We start from the raw sequence: 21,779 nt of genomic DNA, 5'->3' as shown, positions 1-21,779 counted from the left end.
CCGGGCGAGCTGGAACGAAGGATTCGGGAAGGAGAACCCGGATGAACCGGAAGCTGGTGTCGGCGCAACCTGCTAGGTGAGGAAGTGGGACTCCCACTGGAGGGGCCGACATGGCGGAATTGGCGGAGGCCGATGAGGCTGAACTGCAGCGTTTGGTGGCGGCAGAACAGCAGAAGGCGCAGTTCACTGCACAGGTGCGAAGATTTAGGACTGGGGAATAAAGGAGGGCTCCGACGGCGGGGGTTTGGGGGCTGCAAATGCTACGTGTCCGGCCTGCGGGCAGGGAGACTGCTGCGTCCAAGCAGGGCCGAGGCAGGCGTTTATAGGCCCAGAGCAGCGAGCCCTAGGCAGTGGGGGAGGGAGAGGGGGGATCGTAGGCCTTGAAGTGTTGGTCCCTCCCCTTGTAGGCGTTTGAGAGACGATCTCATCCTATCCAACCCGAGCCCCTCAGAGGAGGCCCGAGAGGGGAAACGTCTTGCCCAAGGTCACACAGATAACACGTAGTAGAACTGTACATTTCAGGGTTGGAGTCCAAGAGGGTGCCTTTCCCAACCCCGCAGAGGTCATATTTAAGAGAGGAAAGAGTCCCCTGGGGAGAATCAACTAAGACGAGCTCGGAGCTGCCCGCTAGCACGGCGTGCCGGGGGCTGGGGGAGGAGAGAGATCCTGCCTGCGACCCACTGTCAGAGCCCCGAGATAAAAGCATTTAATTGTGTGGTCCGTGGTGCAGACCCTCAGGCTTGCGGGAGTTAAGAGACACTGCAGAGATAGCCGGGCCGGTTACTGCGGTCAAGAAAGCTTCCAGGAGGCTGATGTTTAAATTGAGCCTTCAAAGACTGGGGGGGTTGGGAGTGCGAAACAGTGAAAGTTGTTACAAGGACAGTATAGATATATAGGTATGGGGCACTGACGTGCATAGCACTTGCATTTATGAACCGTTGGGAATAGTGGGCTTGGGCTGGATAGGTAGAGCCAGGGAATTTGGATTTAGAGCTAGAAATGACCAGCTCCTGCTTTTATGCACCAAAACCGAGGCCCAAAGAAGTTAGTTGTGAGTGCTCACAGTGAATGGCAAAGCTTGGATTCAAAAATAAGGTCTCCAGATGCTATATCTACATCATGCTTCCAGTAGGTAATTGCCCTTAGAGATACTTGAACAAAGGGAAATGCGGTTTTAGACAGAAATAATCTAACAGCAGTGTGCAAAAGATATTGGGAATGGGGAGATAGAAACCTAGATAGTAATTTAGGCATAAAGTGACAAGGATTTGGGCAAGATAAAGGTGGCTGTGTAAATGCAGGTATGAGCCTGAGAGACATTTTGAAGGACTGATAGGAAATACAAAAGGCAAAGGGAAGGGAAGTATCAAAGATGGTAAGTGCAGTCTGGTAAAAGGGAGGGCCACAAACTACAGGAAAGGGGAAAGCTGGAGAGAAAGAGGGAGAGTTCTATCTCCCCCCCCCCCCCCCATCTCTCTATAATGACTATCTTCCTCTTCCTCCTCAGGTACACCACTTCATGGATTTGTGCTGGGATAAATGCGTTGAAAAACCAGGAAGCCGTCTAGATTCTCGAACTGAAAATTGCCTTGCCAGTTGCGTGGACCGATTCATTGATACTACTCTTACCATCACCAGCCGATTTGCTCAGATTGTGCAGAAAGGGAGCCAGTAGGCTAACCCTTATCACGAACCCAAGTTGGGCAAATGAATGGAAGAACAAAAAGATCTGTAACTGGACAGTTGATATACCATGGCAGAGGTCTTTTGAAAGGGTGAAGAATATATAACCAGAATAACTTTGGGCTGTGGCCAAACCTAGTGTTTAAAAAATAACAAGAGATGTTCAAAAAGTGAAATTTATTTGGAATTTGGAATTCCAGATTGTATTACATCATTTGATAAATATGACTCCCCCAACCCTGGTCTTAATTACTTATTAAAAAAAAATCCTACCTCAGGGTTTAGAGATCCCTGACTACTTGAAAATACTAAAACACTTATCAAAGAAAAAAATGGGTTTCAATGCTGGTAGTGCAAATGGGAGACCTTGGATTTAAAAGCCACCCTGAGCCTTTCACTCAGGGGCTAGAAGAACTTTAGAAGCCAAATAAGACTTAGAAAAGCAAAGTTTGGAGTTTAGAAGGCAGGAGAGAGCAAAGACAGCCCTTTTGCTCCCGTATGCCCACATACAAGTAATTAAGAGTAAACATGACCAAAAATGAAAACCTGGCTGCCACAAAGACACATTAACTAGGAGGCAGAGCTGCTAGTATGAGAAAAGGCTCTTGGCTCACATGACAGTACAAACTTCTGGAGACTCCTCTAACCCATCAAGTGGCTAGAGTAAGCTTGGTGCAAAAAACAATGTTGGGGGGAAAAAAGACTGAAAAACAATATCCATTAAGATCCTATTTCCTAGAGGACCATAGAAAATACTGTTTGCTTTAAGTTGAGGGATTGTCATTTTAGGATCTCTCCTACCTCTAAAATCTCTACAAAGTAATAGGCCTTCCCTTCAAAAAATTCTTAATAAAAACTGGCATTTAGTGGTAGCTGGCCAAGAGTACATAAACTGGAGCCAGAAGAGTTAGTAAGTTACATAGATGTCCCAAAAAGGTAGCACCTACTGGCTAACCAGTGGATGGAGGGCCTTTGCCCAAAGATGTATCTGAATGTTAATTCTGTAGACTCTGGAATCCTATTTTGTACAGAAGTTTTTAAAAGTAATTCATACCTACTGAATCTTAGGCATTATGTGGAAACATATTCTACTGTTGTATCTCCCATTACTTTGCCCTTTGTTGTCCCAATTGAGGTCAGTACTATTCCCATTTTAGGGATGGGGAAATGAGGCACAAGAGGTTAAATGACTTGTTTAGGACCTCACAAATATAGTCAATAATGGTAGAACCAAGATTAGGCTTAGTTTTTAATTCTCAAGTAACAACTATATAACACCGTAAGTCAGAAGTATTTGTTCTCTTCTAAGTGGGGCAAAGTTGAACTATATCCATCAAATCCAAGAATTTTGGGAATGACAGGGATATTCCACATCACCCCTCCTAACCCAAGGAAATCTTGGGGTCCTATTTGAAACACCCCTGGGTCCCAAGTGAACAAAGTGAAATAAACCAACTTTTCCTGCTGGGGGGGGAGGGGGGGAAGAGAAGAGTGATCAGGATATTTTGAGTCCCACAGAAAGCTGGGAAGAGGAAAATACGTCCCTGAGAGACCTACATTATTTTGGAGCTGACCTGACTTTCTAGTTAGAGGTGAAATCTGGAATTCATTTACAGACTTGGAGACAAAAACAAAGACACACTATTTTAAACGATATCTGTAACCTGTGTCCTGAATCCTGTTCAGGGCACACACAACTGGACAGCACAGTCAGATCCTAATTTGACCCCATTCAAACTAGGACCACCTTAAATAGCCAAAAAAATAACTTCACATACAACTAAACTCAGGCAAAATTTAGCAGTATAGATGGGATATTTTACTGCCTGATTCAGACTTCGGCTCAGGGGCTATAAAGAATGCAGGTTTATGGATCCTACTCAGTGGGGAAAACGTACCAAGAAAGCCCCACACCCTACTGGTGACAGCTGCCTGTAATTTTTATTGCAAAGGAAAAAGGTTGGTTCCTGTACCCATTTCCTCAAGTAAACTGGGCCAGCCAGAAAAGGACTAAAAGTTCAATATTAAAATCAAACTGGGGTCTAGATATACATATCTAAGGATCAAAGGCACCAAGGCTGAGAATGAAGAACCAGGTATGACACCTGCTGTAGGAAGGTCAGAGGAAGATGATCTGGAGGGAATAAATAAGGCCCCACAACGATTCCCTTGTTGAGTTCTTTGGGGTCATACCACTTGCACATAGGGCTAGTCAACAAAGGAAAGTCATCTCTCCACACTGTCCTCTTGGGCCTAACACCTGCTTTCCCCAAACTGAGCACTTTAGTGGGAATTCCCAGATTACTGGCTTATTTCCTCTGATTTGGGGAATAGTGTGCATGAGACTGAGTGTGGCTAATTGCAAAAAATAATCTCTTCAAGAAACCTTCATTACAAAAACAACAGCTTCCCCAATACCAATAAAAAGGGGATCAAGTTTAACAGGCTCAAATAGGAGAAAATCCATCTGCTAGGATTTGGATGGCACAAGGCAGCTCCCACCAATTAGGCCACTTGTTCTAACAAGAGGGTCCCTGCCACACCCGTCGAGTCCAAGGGGTCACCTGGGAAACCTGGAGGGTGAAGTCTCCCTCCATTTAATCTTCCTCGGAGCTCTCATCTGTCTTTTCATCTGTGGCCACCTTCCAGTTCTTCCGCTTGCTGGTCCTCTCTTGTACCTCACTCTTCCTCTTTGTTGGGGTGACATGTTCTTTCTGATCCTTTTTCCTTTTTGTTTTCTTGGCATCTTTTTCTTCACTTTCCTCAGAACTACTGGATTCTGAATTATCTGGGTGAGAAGAATCACTATCTGACTCTGAGAAAGAAGCAGGTTTCTTAGGAGCCTTTTTCCTTGATTTTTTCTTTCGCTTATGTGACTGTTTCCCTTTCCTAGCACTGGAAACCTGAGTTTCTCCTGAGCATTCGCTTGAGGAATCTGCAGCTCTATCTGCGGCTTCTTTTTTGCTTTTCTTTTGTTTTTTGTGTGACCGTTTTTTTTGCTTTTTTTTGTGGGATTTCTTTGACCTCTTACGTTTATGGGACTCATGAGTAGATGACTTTTCCTGGGGAGGTGTGTTTCTTCCATTAATAGCATCTTGCTGATCACTATGAATAGAGAAAAAAAAAAGGATAAATGTGATAGAAACAGCATTTTATTTTTGCTTTAATCGCTTGTATTTGGATGTGAGAAATAGCACTGCTTAATAGCCTAAGTGAGAAATTGAGCCTAAGGCATGGGTTTCACGTCTAATCTGCCAAAGAGTTGTTAAGTGACAGAGGCCCTTTGAGGCCCTTAGTTTTCTTACCTATAAAATAAGGGTAATAATAACCACCCTATTTTACTGGACTATTACAAGGAATAAGTCACAATAATTGCAGTCATTTGAAAACATTTGTCATGTGGACAAAGGCAAATAATTTCACATATCCTTTATTCAAAAAAGAAAAAACAAACCCTAGCAACACACGTGCTAAGTCAAAATTGGCTGGCTTTTCTGTTTTTTTTTCTTAGGAAACCTATGGACCTCACCTGTCTGTGTCAAATTCCTCGGGGTATAGTTCTTTATATCCACTGTGACCCCATCTGTAAGATAGAGTGGAATCTGTTAGAAATGCACTAGATGTTCAGAAATTAAATATGAAAATAACATTGGGACTGAAAGAAAAAAGAAAGTATGACAGTGCCAATTCACAGAATCACACACTACATAGATGAAAGGAATTTTAAGAGACACAGTCCAATATCTGTATTTTACAAATAAAGATATAAGAAGTCCAGAACTGGGGAAGACTCAGTCTTACAGCAAGTTAGTGGTAAAGCTGGGACTTAAACTTAGGTCTCCTAATTCCCAATCTAGTAAGCTTTCCAGTGTACCATGCCATGCTTCTTAGTAAATTAGATGATGGGCTCTTTTGTTCCTCTGTTCATATAATATGCCAGTCCTCAAACCTTGAGGAACATTAAATGGCTCTCTGATGGCACCAACTCAGGGACAGAACCCTGAAGTAATTCAGTAAGTTCATAAGTCATAAAGAAGTTTTCAAAAATGGAACTCTGTATGATGAAGTAAAAGTAACATCAGATTAGAAATCAAAAGACCTACATTTGGTCCCCACCTCTTGTACTTAATGGCTGTGTGACCTCTGACAAGTCACATCACCTCTATGGCCCGAAATTTCCAAATCTCTCAAATTAAAGGCCTGACCTAGCTCACCTGCTTTACTGGCACAATGGAATCTTAAGAGCAAAATAACTGAGACAGTATTTTGGTCACAAACCTGTCAGGCATGTTGGCCTCATAATTATATAGCTTTCTATTCCAAGATCGAGTCTTAAGCAAATCATCTTCAAATGTCCCAGGAATTTCTTGCTTCGTCCTCCAGTAAACTCGATGACTTTCTTCATCAAAACCATCACTTCGCATTCGGCTAGGGTGGAAAGCAGGCCCACATTCAGATTTAGAAGTAATATGTAGAACTCCTTTAGGGGACATAATACTGGGTTTACAGAGCACGCAGAAAGAAGCCCTCATTGACCTAGTACTTGTGGAGAATCATCTCTGTGCAAGACATCATCTGCTTTATCTCTGGGTCATTCTACCACTGCATACAGTGGAAATAATCAGTTATTTGTTCTACTCTATCCCAGTGCATAGTAGAGCCCAGGAAAAAGCAATGCAGTCACTTCTGGACTACTGCTAGTTTCACCTAACCTTCACTAACAACCAATCAGAACACAGACTTCTTTCACTAGTGATCCATATCAATATACAGAGTGTCCACATTTAAAAGTGACATAGTATATTATAATGTTACTGAAAATGCCATTTTGAATTGAGCAGTAAATAAGAAAAAGAAAAAAAATGTGTAACTAGTAGACCGTCAAATTAAAATAGAATTTCTTTTACTGCTTATATAAGCAACTCAAAGAAATTTGGTTTTTATATTTATTAAAGCTAGAGTGCTAGTGTAGACTCCCTCTACATAATTTGAATAAGTGGATAACTGATACCTGTGGAATCAATCACCATTCCCACAGAGCCAGACACTTAAGGATTGGTGGACCCCTGTACTCACAAAGCTACACAATCATACTCAAATAATTGAATAAGGTGGAGATCATGTATGACTTGATGATTCAAGAACAGATGAAGCAGGGACAGCTAGATGGTGCAGTGGATAAAGCACAGGCCCTGGATTCAGGAGGACCTGAGTTCAAATCCGGCCTCAGAAACTTGACCCTGGGCAAGTCACTTAACACTCACTGCCCCACCAAAAAAAAAAAAAAAAAGAATAGCTGAAGCAGATGAAAGATGGGGCCCCTAAGAGACAATTACAAGATGTTAATGAAGAACCAACTAAAAATAAAGGTAAAGATGAAGACTGCCCATGTTTATGGAGGAATTCTCAACTTTTCCAATCAAAAGTTTCTGCAGGTGAATGAAGCTATACTTACAAGTCACTAAATCTATGCCCATGTTTGGATTCATATTATACAAAATGCTCAATGACTAAATAGAACTGACTATGGAATCCTGCCTACTAGTCTGAGGAAACTAAGATGTTTTTTATACACAAGTGGGTGATTTTGAAAACCTTCTTGAGCATTATTTTAGTTCTCGAAGCTGTAAATCCACCTCGAGCTCCTGGGTAAGATTCTCCTTTGTGTTCCCTGGTAAGCGTCCTCCATCTGTTTCTCCAGTTCTCTTATCTTCCACATATCTGTCTCCTCCTGAATCTGAAAATGATCCAGAAAAGCAGCAAATAAAAATGTTACTGACAAAAATGACACTATAACAGTTTTATAATAAGGGAAGAGATACTCCATAAGAGAAGGTGTTATCTTCTCTTATGAAGATAAATGTTAGTGAAAAACATCACAATCATAGTGTATTCTACTACAGTGTATAGTCCTGGCTTACTTCCAGGGCAGCTGGTCAGCTACAGAGAAAGACCAAAGACCTGGTGAGATCCTTCGACCCTGCAGTAAAATGTGTATTGCCTGAGGCACAGAAGTGAGGTGACTAGCCAGGATCACACTGCTAACAAGCTTCAGAGCTGGCGTCAGAGACAGGATTTGAACAAATGGGATATAAGTCCTGCACTTGATCCCTATGCTATGCTGCTTCTAGAAAATAAAAATGGTGGCCAGAGGCACCCCAAAAAACTGAAGAGAGAATGAGAATGATTGAAGGGGCAAGTTCCCAAAGTGAGGCGGGGAAGAAATGGGATCAAGAATACCTAAAATGGTATTGGCCTTGATGAGGAGCCCTTCTTCCTTTGACAGGAGAATAAAAGAGGATGGAATACAGATGATACAGAGAAGTTCTGAGATGTGAAAAAGAGAAAAGGAAATTCACAATAAATGGCTTGAATTTTCTCAGTTAAGTAGGAAGTAAGGTCTTCTCTCAGTAACAGAAGGAAGACAGGACTGGTATAGGCAACTTCTAGGATGGCACAAGAGACAGAGTTGATAAGGGAAGAATAAAAGTACCCTGATTCAGGATTAAGAACAATTATCAAATTTATATTTGTGTGACTTTATCCAGGTGTGTTCAGCAGAAGATTAGAAACAGCAAAGGCAGAAAATGGAAATAACTCAGAAATAGGGTCTGGCAAAATGGAAGCAGCAAAAAAGCAAAAGATACCAGGAGAGAGGAGAGGGTATAGTTAACTACTGGTCAAGAATGTGACAGAAGAGTGATGGACCAGGAGACTAGGGAGGAATTAAAGGACTGAAGCTCATGGTAATGTATTGTTTTGTTTTGTTTTGTTTGTGGGGCAATGAGGATTAAGTGACTTGCCCAGGGTCACACAGCTGGTAAGTGTCAAGTGTCTGAGTCTGCATTTGAACTCAGGTCCTCCTGAATCCAAGCCCAGTGCTTTATCCACTGTGCCCCCTAGCTGCCCCCTCATGGTAATGTCTTACAATAGGTTTAGGAGGAATGAAGCATCGGGAGAAATGGAAGAACAGGTTGTTAGACAGGAGTGGAATTTGAGAATTCAGGATCATGAACACTGTATATTTATGGATGATGACAAGAACTTTAACCATTCCTAGGTGAAGTAAAAATACAGGTCATAGGAAATGAGGACACTGATAAGCTAAGAGGTCATGGTGTTTGAGGAGACATCAATATGTATACTGAGGGTAGGGGTCAAGGTAGAGACTAGACTTTAAGCCAAAATATAATGAATTGATATTGAATGTAATGCAGGATCATAATAATGAATGATGAGAGTTTTAGAGCTGGAAGGGACCTTAAAGGCCACTCAATCCAACTCTCTCATTTTATGGATGAGTAAAAAACTGGGGCCCAAAGGTTAAGTGGCTTCTCCAGGGTAACAAAGCTAGGCAGATCAAAGCTGGTTGATTAGCAAGTTGGTCTGGGGTCATCTAGGACCAGGAAACAGGCCTGGCGAGTGAAGAACCTGATTCTCCTTAAATCATACCACCTGGGACTTCTTAAGCTTGGGATACTGCAGCCTGGAAACAGTGCCCCACTTTAAGGAGCTAAAAGTCTAGTAAAAGAAAGGCAAGATGAGCCGACAGAGAAAGGTTAGGACTATAGAAAGTTTCTTCAGTAACAAGGAAGACCAAGGGGCACCCTCAGAGGAAGATGTCAGCATCAGGGTCCCTATATCTAAAGGTTCCAAGAAAAATACAAATTGATCTCAGGCCATAGAGGTGCTCAAAAAGGACTTTGAAGATAAAATTAGAGAGGTAGAGGGAAAAAATGGAAAGAGAAATGAGGGTGATGCAGGAAAGACAAAGCTAGGCAGATCTTAACTCCAAATCCAGTGTTCTTTCCATTGGACAGTGCTGCCTCATATTGTCCTGTGTGTTATAACTAGATGGAGTAACAACTTTAAATTGGGAGAAAATAACTGGAGACCAGCAGACAACTGCTTTAAAGTTGGAAGAGACCTTAATTAGGTCTCTATTAGAGATCAAAGGATCATAAATTTAGGGCTGGTATAACCTCAGAGGCTACTAAACCAAACCCTCTCATTTTACAAACTGAGGAGCCTAGAAATGAGGTGATTACCCAGGGTCAGATGGGAAGTGTAGCAGAGTTAGGATTTGAATTCAGACTTGCTGACTCCAAATCCAGTATTCTTTCCACTGTACCACGCTGCTGCCTCACATTAAACCCTCTGATGTAACTGGAGGAAATGACCCTGAAAGGAGCAGAAGTACCGAATGATGATGACAGAAAGACAAAGTGGTCATGAGGAACAAGGAGTGTGCCCACCCTCCTCGGGGCCTGGCATGGTGAGGGGCAAGGCATAAGAGCATAAGTCCTGAAGAGGATTACGAGGGATGCAATGTCTTCCACAAGAAGCCCAGCTTCTCTGAGTGCAAGAAGATAAGGGAATGAAAGGAGAAGTCTGGAATGAAGGGAAGTTGGCTAGTAATTGTATGGAAGAGAAGGATAGGAACTGGGGAAGGACAGGACTGAGAGGGATAGTAATGAGATTGAAATGAGTGGTAGAAAACAAAGGACTTTTCAACTTGGCAGAAATTACAGCTATTAGGGAAGTTTGCTGGCCGTAGGTTATGGGAACACAAAACGACCAGGGCTTCCTTCCACTACAGTACTTTGATCATGAAAGACAATTCTAGGCTTTCCTCTCTCAAAAATCACAGAAGAAAAGGGCTAAGCCAGTAAGGAGGTTGGGTTGGTGGATACTTGGTGATGCAGTCCAAAGGGGCCTAACTGTACTGAAAATCAGCACCGGTTTCTTTGCCTCATTCCACATGTCAGGCAATGATGCACAAGCAGAAGATACCGACATATAGAGCACGCACATGACTCCTGGTCAGGCCTGCTGTCTAAGGTTCTGGTTCTGGATATAATCCTAATGGCAGAGACCTGGAGTTCAGGCACTTGTTATGGAGGGCTAAAGGGATGGTTCTCTCCACATCTGGTGGTAGAGAAGGGAATAGTAAGTCCCAAAGAAAGAGTGAGCCCTGGCATCAGAAGCAGCCTGCTTCTGTCATCACTGATGGTGGGCTCATGATAATGAAAGCTCTGGTGATGGAGAAGGGAGGAGGTGCTGAAATAAATGCCTGAGTGTCATTGTTAAAGCAGTTTCTTAGGAGAGGAAGGCTCCAAACTCAGCTCCCAAGAGGATTGGGGCTAGCATGATGCCAGATTTACTCCTACTCTCAGGCTCCAGGCTAGTCACATAGTTATATCCCCCTGCTGTTGCTTATATCCCTCTTTTAACAGCATTCTAGATTATAAAACAATATATCACAAATCTAAGTGTCCTACAATAAACCAAAACACAGATTCCTCAAGGAAGCCCTGCCAAGAACTGAAACACTGTCCTCCTACCTTATTGTGAGCGTCTGTGTGCCGAATAACATTTCTCAGAAGGACTTTACCCAGAGGAATCCGGGACATTCTTTAACCTGAAATGTACAGAAACACCATTATAAGAAGAAGAATACCTCCTAAAATACATTACACTTAAAAAAGGTTACAGGTGGCAAGTAACATTGAAAAAGAAAAGAATCCTCTAGGAATCACCTGTGGTAAATATTAAACAAGTTTGTTCTAAAAAAAAAATACATTACACTTGTATGTTTTTCAAATGTACCACAGCCATCATTTCACCTGAGTCTCACAAGAACTCTGTGTAACTTTCCCTTTCTGGCCTCAGTTTCCTCTTCTACAAGGTGAGGGAGTTGGATTGGATTCAAGTTAAGATCTCTGGATTTAGAACTGAAAGGAAATATATATATATATATATATATATATATATATATATATATATATATATATTAATCTAATCCCCTCATTTTACAGATGAAAAAACGGACAACCTTTAAAATGTTTTTAGCTCTGACAAACTGAATCCATGAAATAAGGGACAAATATTTTTAACTCTATTTTACAACTCAAGAACCTGGATTCTACGAGGGCAGCTAGGTGGCACAGTGGATAAGGCACCAGCCCTGAATTCAGGAGGATCTGAGTTCAAATCCGATCTCAGACACTTGACACTTACTAGCTGTGTGACCCTGGGCAAGTCACTTAACCCTCATTGCCCCGCAAAAAAAAAAAAAAAAGAACCTGGATTCCAGAGAGTTTTAATTACTTGCCCAAAGTAAATAAATCAGTGCTAAAGCCAAGAGCAGAATCCACCACTTCTTACTTGCCATCTGGTCTTGCTGGACAGCAGATACTCTGATCAGCAAGAGTAAGTGGTTAACAGTAACCCTAACATGACACCCCTTAAACATATCGGCTGGAGCCCACTGTTTCCCCTTCAGGACAATTTTTAATGCCGGTTATGTACACAGACCCCAAGATACTAAAGGGCAAGGTCAAAGTCTGCCAGAGTGGTGGGGCCTTGAGGCCACGATTCCACAACCACACACTGCCCCTCCCCCTCCAACCCGCCAACATCCGAAGAAATCACCCATCTATTGGGTGCGATGAAGAATCAAGGTCCTGCAAACTTTCCTAAGACATGTGAAACCAGGTACCCGAGGCCAGAGGCTACAGGGCTCTGGACTGGTTCGAATCCCAACCCCGCCACTTACGACCCCCACCCCACCCCCACCTTAACGACTTCCCTCCTCTGGGCCTCAGTTTGTGCGTCTGCACAATGGGGGCAGGGCCAGACCGCCTCGGAGGCGATCTAGGGTAGGTTCCCCACCCCCGCTGCCTGGATCTAGGCCCTACTCTCCCGACGAGGCCGGAGGGCCTACGGCTCCTCGCCCCTCCCTCAGCGGCCTTGGGGGCGGGGGGAGAGGGTCACCGCCCACCCATGGGGGATCCCTCCCCCACCGGAGCTCCGACCCCTTCCTCTCCCCAAACTCCGCCGAGGGCCGTAGGATGCTTTGAAATCCCTCCGTCAAAAAGCGTCTAGGACACCGCGGCTCAGTGGCCGAGATCCGAGTTCCGCTACCCTGCGCCCACACCCGCCCCCATACCGTGAGCTCCGGCGTCCCGGGGCAAGCAGGGGAGGGAAGAGCCTTGGGCCACCTTCCAGTCCTGGCCGGAAGTAGGAAATGCTTCCCGGGTGTACTGAGAAATACTTCCCCTTCGGAAGCGCTGTACCTCTTCCCTCTTCCCCCCACCACTCCCCTCCCCACCCCCGCCCCGAGAGTTCCTGGGACTCTCCTTGGGCCAAGGGCGAGAAAGTATCTCTCTAGGAACATTGGTGTGACAGCGACTGCCCCAGAGAGACAAGGCCGGAGCGAGCCGGAGAAGCCCCCATCCCGATGTGGGCCGAAGTTGGTCCCGGAACAGGGTGCAAGGAGCGTGGGGACGCTGGGAGGTCTCCGGGCCCAGTTAGGCGTCGCACCGCGGCAGGCAGGTTGCCCTGGTAACCGCGGCTGCGGAGGTGCGAGCTCTTGAACCAGCTAATCAGTGGGACCCTGAAGGCGGTCTGTTCCCCCGGGAGTTGCCCGAGGCCTTGGGTCAGGAGCTTCAAACTCACTTTCTTTCCCCCTTCCTAGGGAGTCTTGAGGAAAGAGGGGAGGGAGAAATGAGGGGGTGTAGAGTGTGTGTAGAGAAACTGAGGCAGGAACCGCAGAAAAAGCTCTGACGCCACTAAGGCGGGCGTAGAGATGCTGGGGAGCGAGTGCCCCCCTTGACCTTGGATTTGGGGGCCAGAAGAGCTTAGGGTGGAGGCGAGATGGAGTGGAGGTTGGGTCAAGGGGCGTTACCGAGAATGCTGGTCGTGCCAAACGGTCATTCCCTGCCCTAGTCCTTACCCGGACCAAGAGAAGGAGGTGGTAGCAGGGACTCGCTGTTCCTTGGCATCAAATGACAGCCACACGGGGGAATGCTAGGTGGCGCACTGGATAAAGCACCGGTCCTGGATTCAGGAGGACCTGAGTTCAAATTCGGCTTCAGACACTTGACACTGCCTAGCTGTGTGACCTTGGGCAAGCCACTTAACTCTCATTGCCCCTCAAAAAATAATGACAACCACAGATGGAACTGGGGGAGGGGGGAGGTAGGGAATATAGGTGCTGTAGGGAGCTTCGAGAAAACTGAGAAGGGGGAAGTGCAATGAACACTTTTAAATATTCCTTTTTATAAATTTCTCGGATCTCCATGCAGGGAAATAAAATGTTTCGATTAAAGGCCCTCAGCTAGTGGTGTACAGTAGTAACATAAGGGGGCATGGTGTGCAGTTTTCAAATGGACTAGGGTGCCATTTTAAAACCTTTGCTAGGCAATGCAAATGCTATTGCATCTTCCAAGTAACCTTTCCTCAGGGATGGTATGTCTTTCCAGTTTAGTGGACCCACTCTCTTGAAGGTCATGGAATCATCACCAAAAGGTTTGCTTACCCAAGTGACCCAACTGTGGAACCTCCTAGACGACCTGGCTGAAAGTGACCCTGAAGGTTATGGGAAGTTTATTCAGCATCAGCTGAAAGAAGGGGAGAAATACTGTGCTGCCCCAGAGCCACAGCTCTGTCTGCAGACCAAGATCTTGGTTCGTAGAAAGGGGGCCTGAGGATTGGGAGATTTCAAATGATTCTGTGGCTCACGTCTTTCTACCACAAGGCAATACTTCAAGGGAACTATAGCTCCAGAATAAGAAACTGAATGTCAGTGCCAAAGATGTGACTGATCAGGAGTTTCCCAGCTAATTGTATAGGAAAAAAGCAGGTCCATTCATGGAATTTCCTCCACCTAGATCCCCTTTATCCAAGTCAAATTCCATTAAATAGCTGGGAAATAAATTAAGGAGAACCATAAGTAGTTCTGGTTCCTACATATGGGGAAGAAATCAGATACTTATCCTCACTTGGAACAAGACACTCTGAACCACAGAATTCCAAAATAATAAGAGTTGGAAGGGACATTAGAAATCATTTAATCTGACCACAAGTACTTGTACATTATCCAGTCTGTTTGAACATCTTCATTGATCTAAGATATAAAAGTCAACCATACCCCTGACATCCCCATCTTACAGATAAAGAAACTGAAGCTCTGATGGGGCTAGGAGACTTTCCCACATACAACTCAGAAGAGTCAAAGGCAGGGTTTGACCCCAGTCTTAAATGAATTCAAGTCCAATCTTCCTTCCACTATACCAACTTTTACAAAAGCTGGAATTCTCTTGCATTGTGCCTGTTCTGATGGTGTTAGTCACTGGACTTCTTTCTTTGCTGCTCTCTTCTGCTTTACATTCACAGCCGTGCACCGGCTCAGCTCTCCCCACCCTCTGAAGTCCTTACATGTTTTCTGCACCTAGATTACAGAAATTCAAAGAAAAAGAAGGATCCTCCTCAAAGAACAGAATAACCCTTTGTTCTAGAACTTTTTTTTTACCCAATTTAGGGGAAGGAGTGAAAATATTCTGACCTAGTTTAGAGATCCTTCACTAAATATTTGTATTATTTCCAATCTCAAGGTAAAAGTGACGTTTCCTTCCTCAGGTGATCACACTCAAGTTTTCTAAGGGTTACTACTAAGCCAATTCAATCTGTTCTCTCTTCATTCTCATGAATCATAGGGACACATTATGCAAATCAACTACACAAAATCAGCCCCAAGCACCACCAAGACAATATGAGGAATGCTTAGGAGGTGCTTGATGAATGCTAGTTGCAAAATAATAAAAGAGTAAGGAAATGTTTTATTTCCCAGAAACCAGAAGAAAAAGTACTATTCATCAACCTAGGTCAGTGGACGAGGATCCCAGCACCTCAGTCAAAGGCAGAGCCTGTACCTTTGAGTGTTGGCAAGCCAGAAGATGTATCTGAGACATCAGGTATATAAAAGTATCAAAGCTAGGATTTTTATTATTTTCTCAACAAGCAACTAACACCCGATAGATTTTAACAGCAAAAGTGTATTTAAGGTAAAATTTTTATATTTATAATAAATATACTGGAGAGATCTCCAGTGTTAACTGAATACATGTAAGTTGTTAGTTTAATTTTCTTAAATATTTGGATGTACCAAGAAGTTCTAGTGAGAATTTTTTTGTGCAGTAGTACTATGATGGAAATTAAACTTTTGGGTTGCCTTACCTTAATTCAGACTATTGGGTTGACATTGTTACCTGACAGTACCATCACAGAAATAACTTTGTTAATTCAGTATTTTGAACTTCCTAGAATCATACACAGTTATTGATGTTGCATACAACCCTGATGTTCTCAAGGCAGCAAAAGATGATGAAATGGAAATGGATCAACTGATTCGCCTAGCAATGAAATGCATTGAGGATCGATACCAATTTACTCTTTCCCAGTCCTATCACATTACAAATACCAGGAAGAAAGGAAGCCTCCAAAGGATGAAAAATAATTTTATGGGAATTGAAACTGATTCAACAGATTTAAGTGAGAAAATGAAGAAAGGTAAGGAAATGTTTAGTAAAAACTAATGTGTGGGGGCAGCTAGGTGGCACAGTGGATAAAGCACCAGCCCTGGATTCAGGAGGACCTGAGTTCTAATGTGGCCTCAGACACTTACTAGCTGTGTAACCCTGGACAAGTCACTTAACCCTCATTGCCCCACAAACAAAAACCCTAATGTGTGAAAATTAAACTTCAATCTTTTTTTTGGGGGGGGGGTGAGGCAATAAGGATTAAGTGACTTGCCCAGCGTATCACAGCTAGTAAGTGTCTGAGACCAGATTTGAACTCAGGTCCTCCTGAATCTAGGTCTGGTGTTTTAGCCATTGTGCCACCTAGCTGCCCCCCCAATCTTATTTCTAAAACAAGAACAGATGAAAAAGGTAAAGTTAACATAACCCAGAGGTGTCTGACTTGAAGCAAACAAGCTGTCAAACTCCCAGATACCCCAGCCAAATTAAAATGTATTGGGGAAATGTTGAACAAAACAAATAATGATGCCAACATAGATAATATTGATATGCAGCCTAGATGTAGTCCGGTTTCTTTACAATACTTTATTGTATTTTAATCTGTCCTTTTTTTTAATTAAGAGCTAACACTTGAACAGTTGAGAAACAGTGGTATAAACAACCAAGATGACATTCCACAACTTTTGCTGCCAAAGGACCATATTCCAAGCAAACAAAGGTGTCTAATTGAGGAAATTTCCAGTAGTGAGCTCCAAGTTGGGCTGAAGACTCCTAACTATAAACTGATAGTTGTGAAGGATCAGAATGGGAGATCACTGAGAATTGAGATGGAAGTTGAACTTCCTGGTCTTAGCTCTGTCTGTGACTGTGACCTTAGTGTTTCTAAGGTAAGATGAAGAAGAGATAACCATGGGAAACCAGGAATAGATTCTGTTTCTAGATTGCAAAAAACCAAATCTGTTCAATTGAATGTGATTTCTCTTAGGATGACTTAGTGATTGAAGTCTTGGAGAAGTACCGATTACAGGTAGATCTTCCAGAAGTGGTTGATACTGAGACAACTACAGCAAAATTTGTCACAAGAAAGGCTACATTAGTCATCACCATGCCAGTACTGCAGTAATGTCTGTTAGGCTTTCGTTGTTCTACCATGGAGCTCTTGTGAAAGCATTAAAGGATTTTGCAACATAGTGTAGTTTGTTTTTTCAATTAATTTGCTATTGCTATAGATGTCAGTTTGGGGGAAGTGTATATTAATTTATTAATATTATACCAGTAAAGGATTGACCATGTGTCTCCCTAACTTCTCATGATCTCAGGCCTCATGGTACAGAAAGCAGAGAGCTTCAGCATGCCAGTTATTATGAACAGGAGAAAAGCCCCCAAATACCCGGAATACCTAGATGACCCTACCAAGATCCATGCTGTCCTAAAATGACCTTTCCTGGTATCTTCCAAGGGTTTTTATCCTCTTTTGATAGACGCAGGTCATTATGCATTGATCAAAGCTAATTGGTTAGCATTATTCAATTCCATTAGTTGACTTGGCTTGAGGGTGGTCTACATTAAAATGAATTCTAGAAATGACAGCAGAGAAAAGAAGGCAAAAGACCCCTACTCAAGTTGCTTAAGGCAAAGGCCATTATCTAGGTGTGGTTTGGTCCTTCTCTAGTATAGAGAAAAGAGTAATTCTTCATTCCTTTTGTTCACTCGGGTTTGTCCCAGATGAGATTTGATGAAGTTTCTCAAGGAGAAGAAGGTGTGGGGGGAGGACTGAGAAAGTGATCTCTTTGTCCCCCCCAGAAGTCCATTATCATTTTCTCACAATAGGTAAGCAGGGGATAATGTTAAACACCAGTGTTAGATTTCTTAAGTTTTTATAGCATTTGTACCTCTCTTCAGATTTCCACATATTTCCTCTACTCTTTTGTCCCTTTCCCCACAAATGACTTCACTCTTATCTTAGATGACTAAAACCTTAAATGCTACAGTATGTTTCCTTTAGTATTGATAGTGATCACAAGTAACCAATAATAGTTGGGAAAATAAAGTGAATGTTTTCAAGTTGCTTTCTTATTCTTAGTGGAAGATCTACTTTTTATTATCTTACTATTTTTTATTATCTTTTTATTATCTTACTCTTTTAAGACATCAGTTAAATGTACTACATAAGGAAAATAACCAGCTATACCTGTACCTGAAGCCAGTTCAGTTACGGGTTAGGGGAGGGGCAAGCACAGTAGGAAGGATAGTTCAGCTAGCATAGTTACACTAAAAGAGGGAACAACCTATGAAAGTCTTGCCCTAACCTTTCAGTAAGCTCAGGGAGAAGGCAGACCCTGGTCAATAGGTCTGTGGGTATGATCATATCTTATGGTACAGTTATTTGGGGTAAGCTCTTTAAGGCCTAAGACCATGTATTTGTCTTCCCCTCAACACCTAACATGCTATCTTTTGCACAGTAGCACGTTTCGTGAATTCAACATTAATTGCTTTTTTTGGACATATAACTATGCTAATGTTGCGGGGGGGGGGGGGGAGCAGACTTGTGGCCTGGATGGAGTGGGGGGAGGAGAAGCAGACCTTTTCCCTCAAACAGGTCTGGATTGAGAGGAAACTAATCCCCATTTCCTCACAACTAGGTACCCTGGCTGGGATGGGCATTGAGGTTCCTGCCAATCCTCTCGTAAAGGTTTAGGAAGTATTTGATTGGCATAATCTCTGAGGGTTTGGTGAATGGGCCCAAGTTGTTTAGTGACGGTATGATGTTCTGGGACTAGGAGAGAATCCATAGTGAGAAAAGGTTTGCCATAAAGGAGTTCAAAGAGATTTAGTCCCATATTAGCTGGAGGAGCCATTCTAATTTGGGGGAGTGCAATGGGGCGTGCAGACCCAATCAATCTTTACTCTCTTGAAGAGTTTGGTAAGGGTCAATCGGACTAAGAGAACCCTGTACCTTTTCAAAGTGGTAGGTGAGTAAAATCTATCTGCCAATCTTCACCTGGTAGTTCCCCTCATTTTTGGATTGGCTTAAGGGCGGTGCAGTTGAGGGCCCCAGTGGTATTAGTGTGGGCACAGAGGGCACGGGAATTACAGACATCTTAGAGATGCCCTTGCCCGTAAAGAGACTTTACCAAAGTGGTTAGAGCTTCCCTGCCCAGGTGAGTGGAATTGTGGAGGCCCATTGCAGATTTCCACATCATATTCCTGGGTAGAAGCAGCAAACAAGGAAAATGCCACCATCCTGTATCCTCTGGAACAAAACCTTGAATTTTAACCTGTTCTGTCTCCTCCTTGGTATAGGAAGGGGAAATACCTTGAGGCACAGTAGGGTGCAAGGGGGCCAGGGCTAGGGCAGAATACACCTAGCAGCCAATTTAGCAGCAACATGGAGAGTCTAACTAAAATGAAAATACTTTTGGATCAAAACTGAGTAGCTAAAAGAAGAAACATTGACTGAACAGAAGCAAGTGCTCAGATAAGATACTTAACACTTAAAACACATCAGCTGGGATAGTAATAGGTCATGGTATTGTTTTTAGTTCTCTTCAGTATCTTCATAAAGATCTTGTGCTACTAATATTTTAGATTATAGTATGAAAGAAACAATCTATAAGTGGCATTTAGAGGCAAATCATAATGAGCTTCAATTGTGCTAGCCATATTTTACTTTCTCATCTCTATCTCACAGAATTGAAAATGAGAATTCTTTGTGGTTAAATGTATAATGAAGTTGTTTCAACTTGAATTGACAAGCTTTTAACTTGAATGTTTGCTTTTAAATGTGATTTATAGATACCTACACTGCTCAAATTTAAAATACACAATGCCCTTCTCTCTTCATTCTTCTTCAAATAGTGCTCATAATTCATCTCCTTTTAAAAACTTTTCCTAATTATACACAATTAAATAACCCCTTTACCCTGCATTTTGATGGTACTTGTAAAAATTTGCTATGAATCTGTACCAGTTAGTATATTGCTATATATACACTCAGTCTTTTTGACATTGGTTCATAATGTTTTTCTAAATAAAATAATACCTTGCATTAGTACTCAAATGAATCTGCAATTGACTGATGTGGATAACCCCTCCAACAATACCCATTCTGTGCAGCACTTATGAATCAATGGTCTCATCTTTTAAGTTTGTTTGTCATGGAACCCTTTTGCAGTCCAGTAAAGCTTACAAAACCGCTCAGAATGTTATCTTTTAAATTCATAATTGGATGGAGAGATGTCTTCTTTTTTTTGGCAGGGCAATGAGGGTTAAGTGACTTGCCCAGGGTCACACAGCTAGTAAGTTTCAAGTGTCTGAACTCGGATTTGAACTCAGGTCCTTCTGAATCCAGGGCTGGTGCTTTATCCACTGTGCCACCTAGCTGCCCCCTTAAATTCAAAATTGAAAAGAAATGCTACATTTTAGTTAAAGGTTAGTGAAAAATAAAGATGTAATTATTTCCCTCATCCAAGTTCAGAGACCTCCCTGAAACTCTAGGTTAAGAACGCCTGCCACAGAGGCTGCCCCCAACTTGGGGGTGAGAAGGGGAAGTTTTCCTTGCTTTCTCTTGTTATACATGGTATAAAATTGAAATTTACAATGTTCATGTCAATCGATATGAGATATGTAATGATTTTACTAACACTTGGATTTGCTGGAGATGCCTTATTTTCCAGGAGACTCACTCTTGACTCCAAAGCTGTGATTATCAATTAGTTCCCAGACTCTGTCCTGTAGGCTGAAGCAATCAGTCAGCTCTCCTGACATGCTTACACTCCCCACTCTGTAACCACTAAGTGACAGGAGGCAGGAGTCTCATCCCTGTTCCCAGCTATGCTATCCTGGTTCTGTACTTTACAACCCCAAGCTAAATGAACTACTCAACAACCCAGAGACTGATCACAAAATATTAATCAATCCACTATTGTGATCAATTCACCCGGAGACTGCCGGTGGAAATTCCAGAGTTGGTGGCTTTCAGGCTTAAAAGGCCAATCCCTGCCATGGGTGAGCCAGCTTTCCTCAGGAAGGTGGACTTTGTTTGCAAGATATTTATTTTTCCTCACTCAGAAAATTAATTAAATCATTGATTCCAGACTTGCCTGTCTCTGGCCTATTCTGTGCAGCTCTGGTCATACATAGGGACCGGTTTTGGTCCATTTGACAATGGACACTAAACTTAGCACTCAGACTGTTTCTCAGTTATACTCACTCTTGCCATATGACCAGGCAATCACATGTATGATTGATGACATCCTCTACCTTGTGTTTCAGCTTGCTCACATGCCCCAAGTTCCTTTCTATTGCTATCTGAATGTTTAATTCTTCAGACCGTACAGTGTTCTATGACTAACAATACAATTGATAGAATATGAGTATTAAAAAGATAGGTCTGAAGCAGCTAGGTGGCGCAGTGGATAAAGCACAGTGGATAGAGCACTGGCCCTGGATTCAGGAGGACCTCAGTACAAATCCAGCCTCAGACACTTGATACTAGCTGTGTTACCCTGGGCAAGTCACTTAACCCTCATTGCCCTGAAAAAAAAAGGTCTTAAGTGTCAGTAACTTTAGGGACATTAAAGGAACATTAAAGGATCCAATTTCCCTCTGGCAATCCAATTCACTCTCCTGTTTAATTTTCTTTTTTTGGTGAGGCAATTGGGGTTAAGTGACTTGCCCAAGGTCACACAGCCATTAAGTGTTAAGTGTCTGAGGCCAGATTTGAACTCAAGTACTCCTGAATCCAGGGCCAGCACTCTATCCACTACACCACCT

The 21,779-nt window shown here is 42.8% G+C and overlaps 3 protein-coding genes across 11 annotated transcripts; 2 read left to right on the top strand and 1 right to left on the bottom strand.

The window, feature by feature from the left end:
• Positions 1-16: 16 nt before the first annotated feature.
• On the top strand, positions 17-1,920 carry TIMM8B (translocase of inner mitochondrial membrane 8 homolog B). Its single transcript, XM_043991917.1, has 2 exons — positions 17-194; positions 1,508-1,920. The coding sequence occupies exons 1-2, from the start codon at positions 111-113 to the stop codon at positions 1,673-1,675; spliced, it is 252 nt and encodes an 83-aa protein (XP_043847852.1). The 5' UTR covers positions 17-110; the 3' UTR covers positions 1,676-1,920.
• On the bottom strand, positions 1,846-12,759 carry NKAPD1 (NKAP domain containing 1). Of its 7 annotated transcripts, none has more exons than XM_043991909.1 (6): positions 12,635-12,759; positions 11,028-11,104; positions 7,320-7,420; positions 5,962-6,111; positions 5,213-5,266; positions 1,846-4,788 (listed from the first exon to the last, which is right to left on the bottom strand). In XM_043991909.1, the coding sequence occupies exons 2-6, from the start codon at positions 11,094-11,096 to the stop codon at positions 4,281-4,283; spliced, it is 882 nt and encodes a 293-aa protein (XP_043847844.1). In that variant the 5' UTR covers positions 11,097-11,104; positions 12,635-12,759; the 3' UTR covers positions 1,846-4,280. The 7 variants fall into 7 exon arrangements, with proteins under 7 accessions (XP_043847844.1, XP_043847846.1, XP_043847848.1 ...); XM_043991911.1 differs by lacking the exon at positions 12,635-12,759 and adding an exon at positions 12,501-12,628; XM_043991913.1 differs by lacking the exon at positions 12,635-12,759 and adding an exon at positions 12,489-12,601.
• Positions 12,760-12,771: 12 nt separating this feature from the next.
• On the top strand, positions 12,772-17,171 carry PIH1D2 (PIH1 domain containing 2). 3 transcript variants are annotated; one of them, XM_043991908.1, is made up of 6 exons: positions 12,772-13,047; positions 13,950-14,153; positions 15,317-15,440; positions 15,790-16,035; positions 16,626-16,891; positions 16,990-17,171. In XM_043991908.1, the coding sequence occupies exons 2-6, from the start codon at positions 13,977-13,979 to the stop codon at positions 17,125-17,127; spliced, it is 951 nt and encodes a 316-aa protein (XP_043847843.1). In that variant the 5' UTR covers positions 12,772-13,047; positions 13,950-13,976; the 3' UTR covers positions 17,128-17,171. The 3 variants fall into 3 exon arrangements, with proteins under 3 accessions (XP_043847843.1, XP_043847842.1, XP_043847841.1); XM_043991907.1 differs by having other exon boundaries at positions 12,772-13,123; XM_043991906.1 differs by lacking the exon at positions 12,772-13,047 and having other exon boundaries at positions 13,725-14,153.
• The last annotated feature ends 4,608 nt before the right edge of the window (positions 17,172-21,779 follow it).

This window comes from Dromiciops gliroides, chromosome 3 (assembly GCF_019393635.1).
Source record: "Dromiciops gliroides isolate mDroGli1 chromosome 3, mDroGli1.pri, whole genome shotgun sequence".
Taxonomy (NCBI): domain Eukaryota; kingdom Metazoa; phylum Chordata; class Mammalia; order Microbiotheria; family Microbiotheriidae; genus Dromiciops; species Dromiciops gliroides.
The sequence above is the reverse complement of the archived record's forward strand: the minus strand, read 5'-3'. Positions and strand labels throughout refer to the sequence as shown.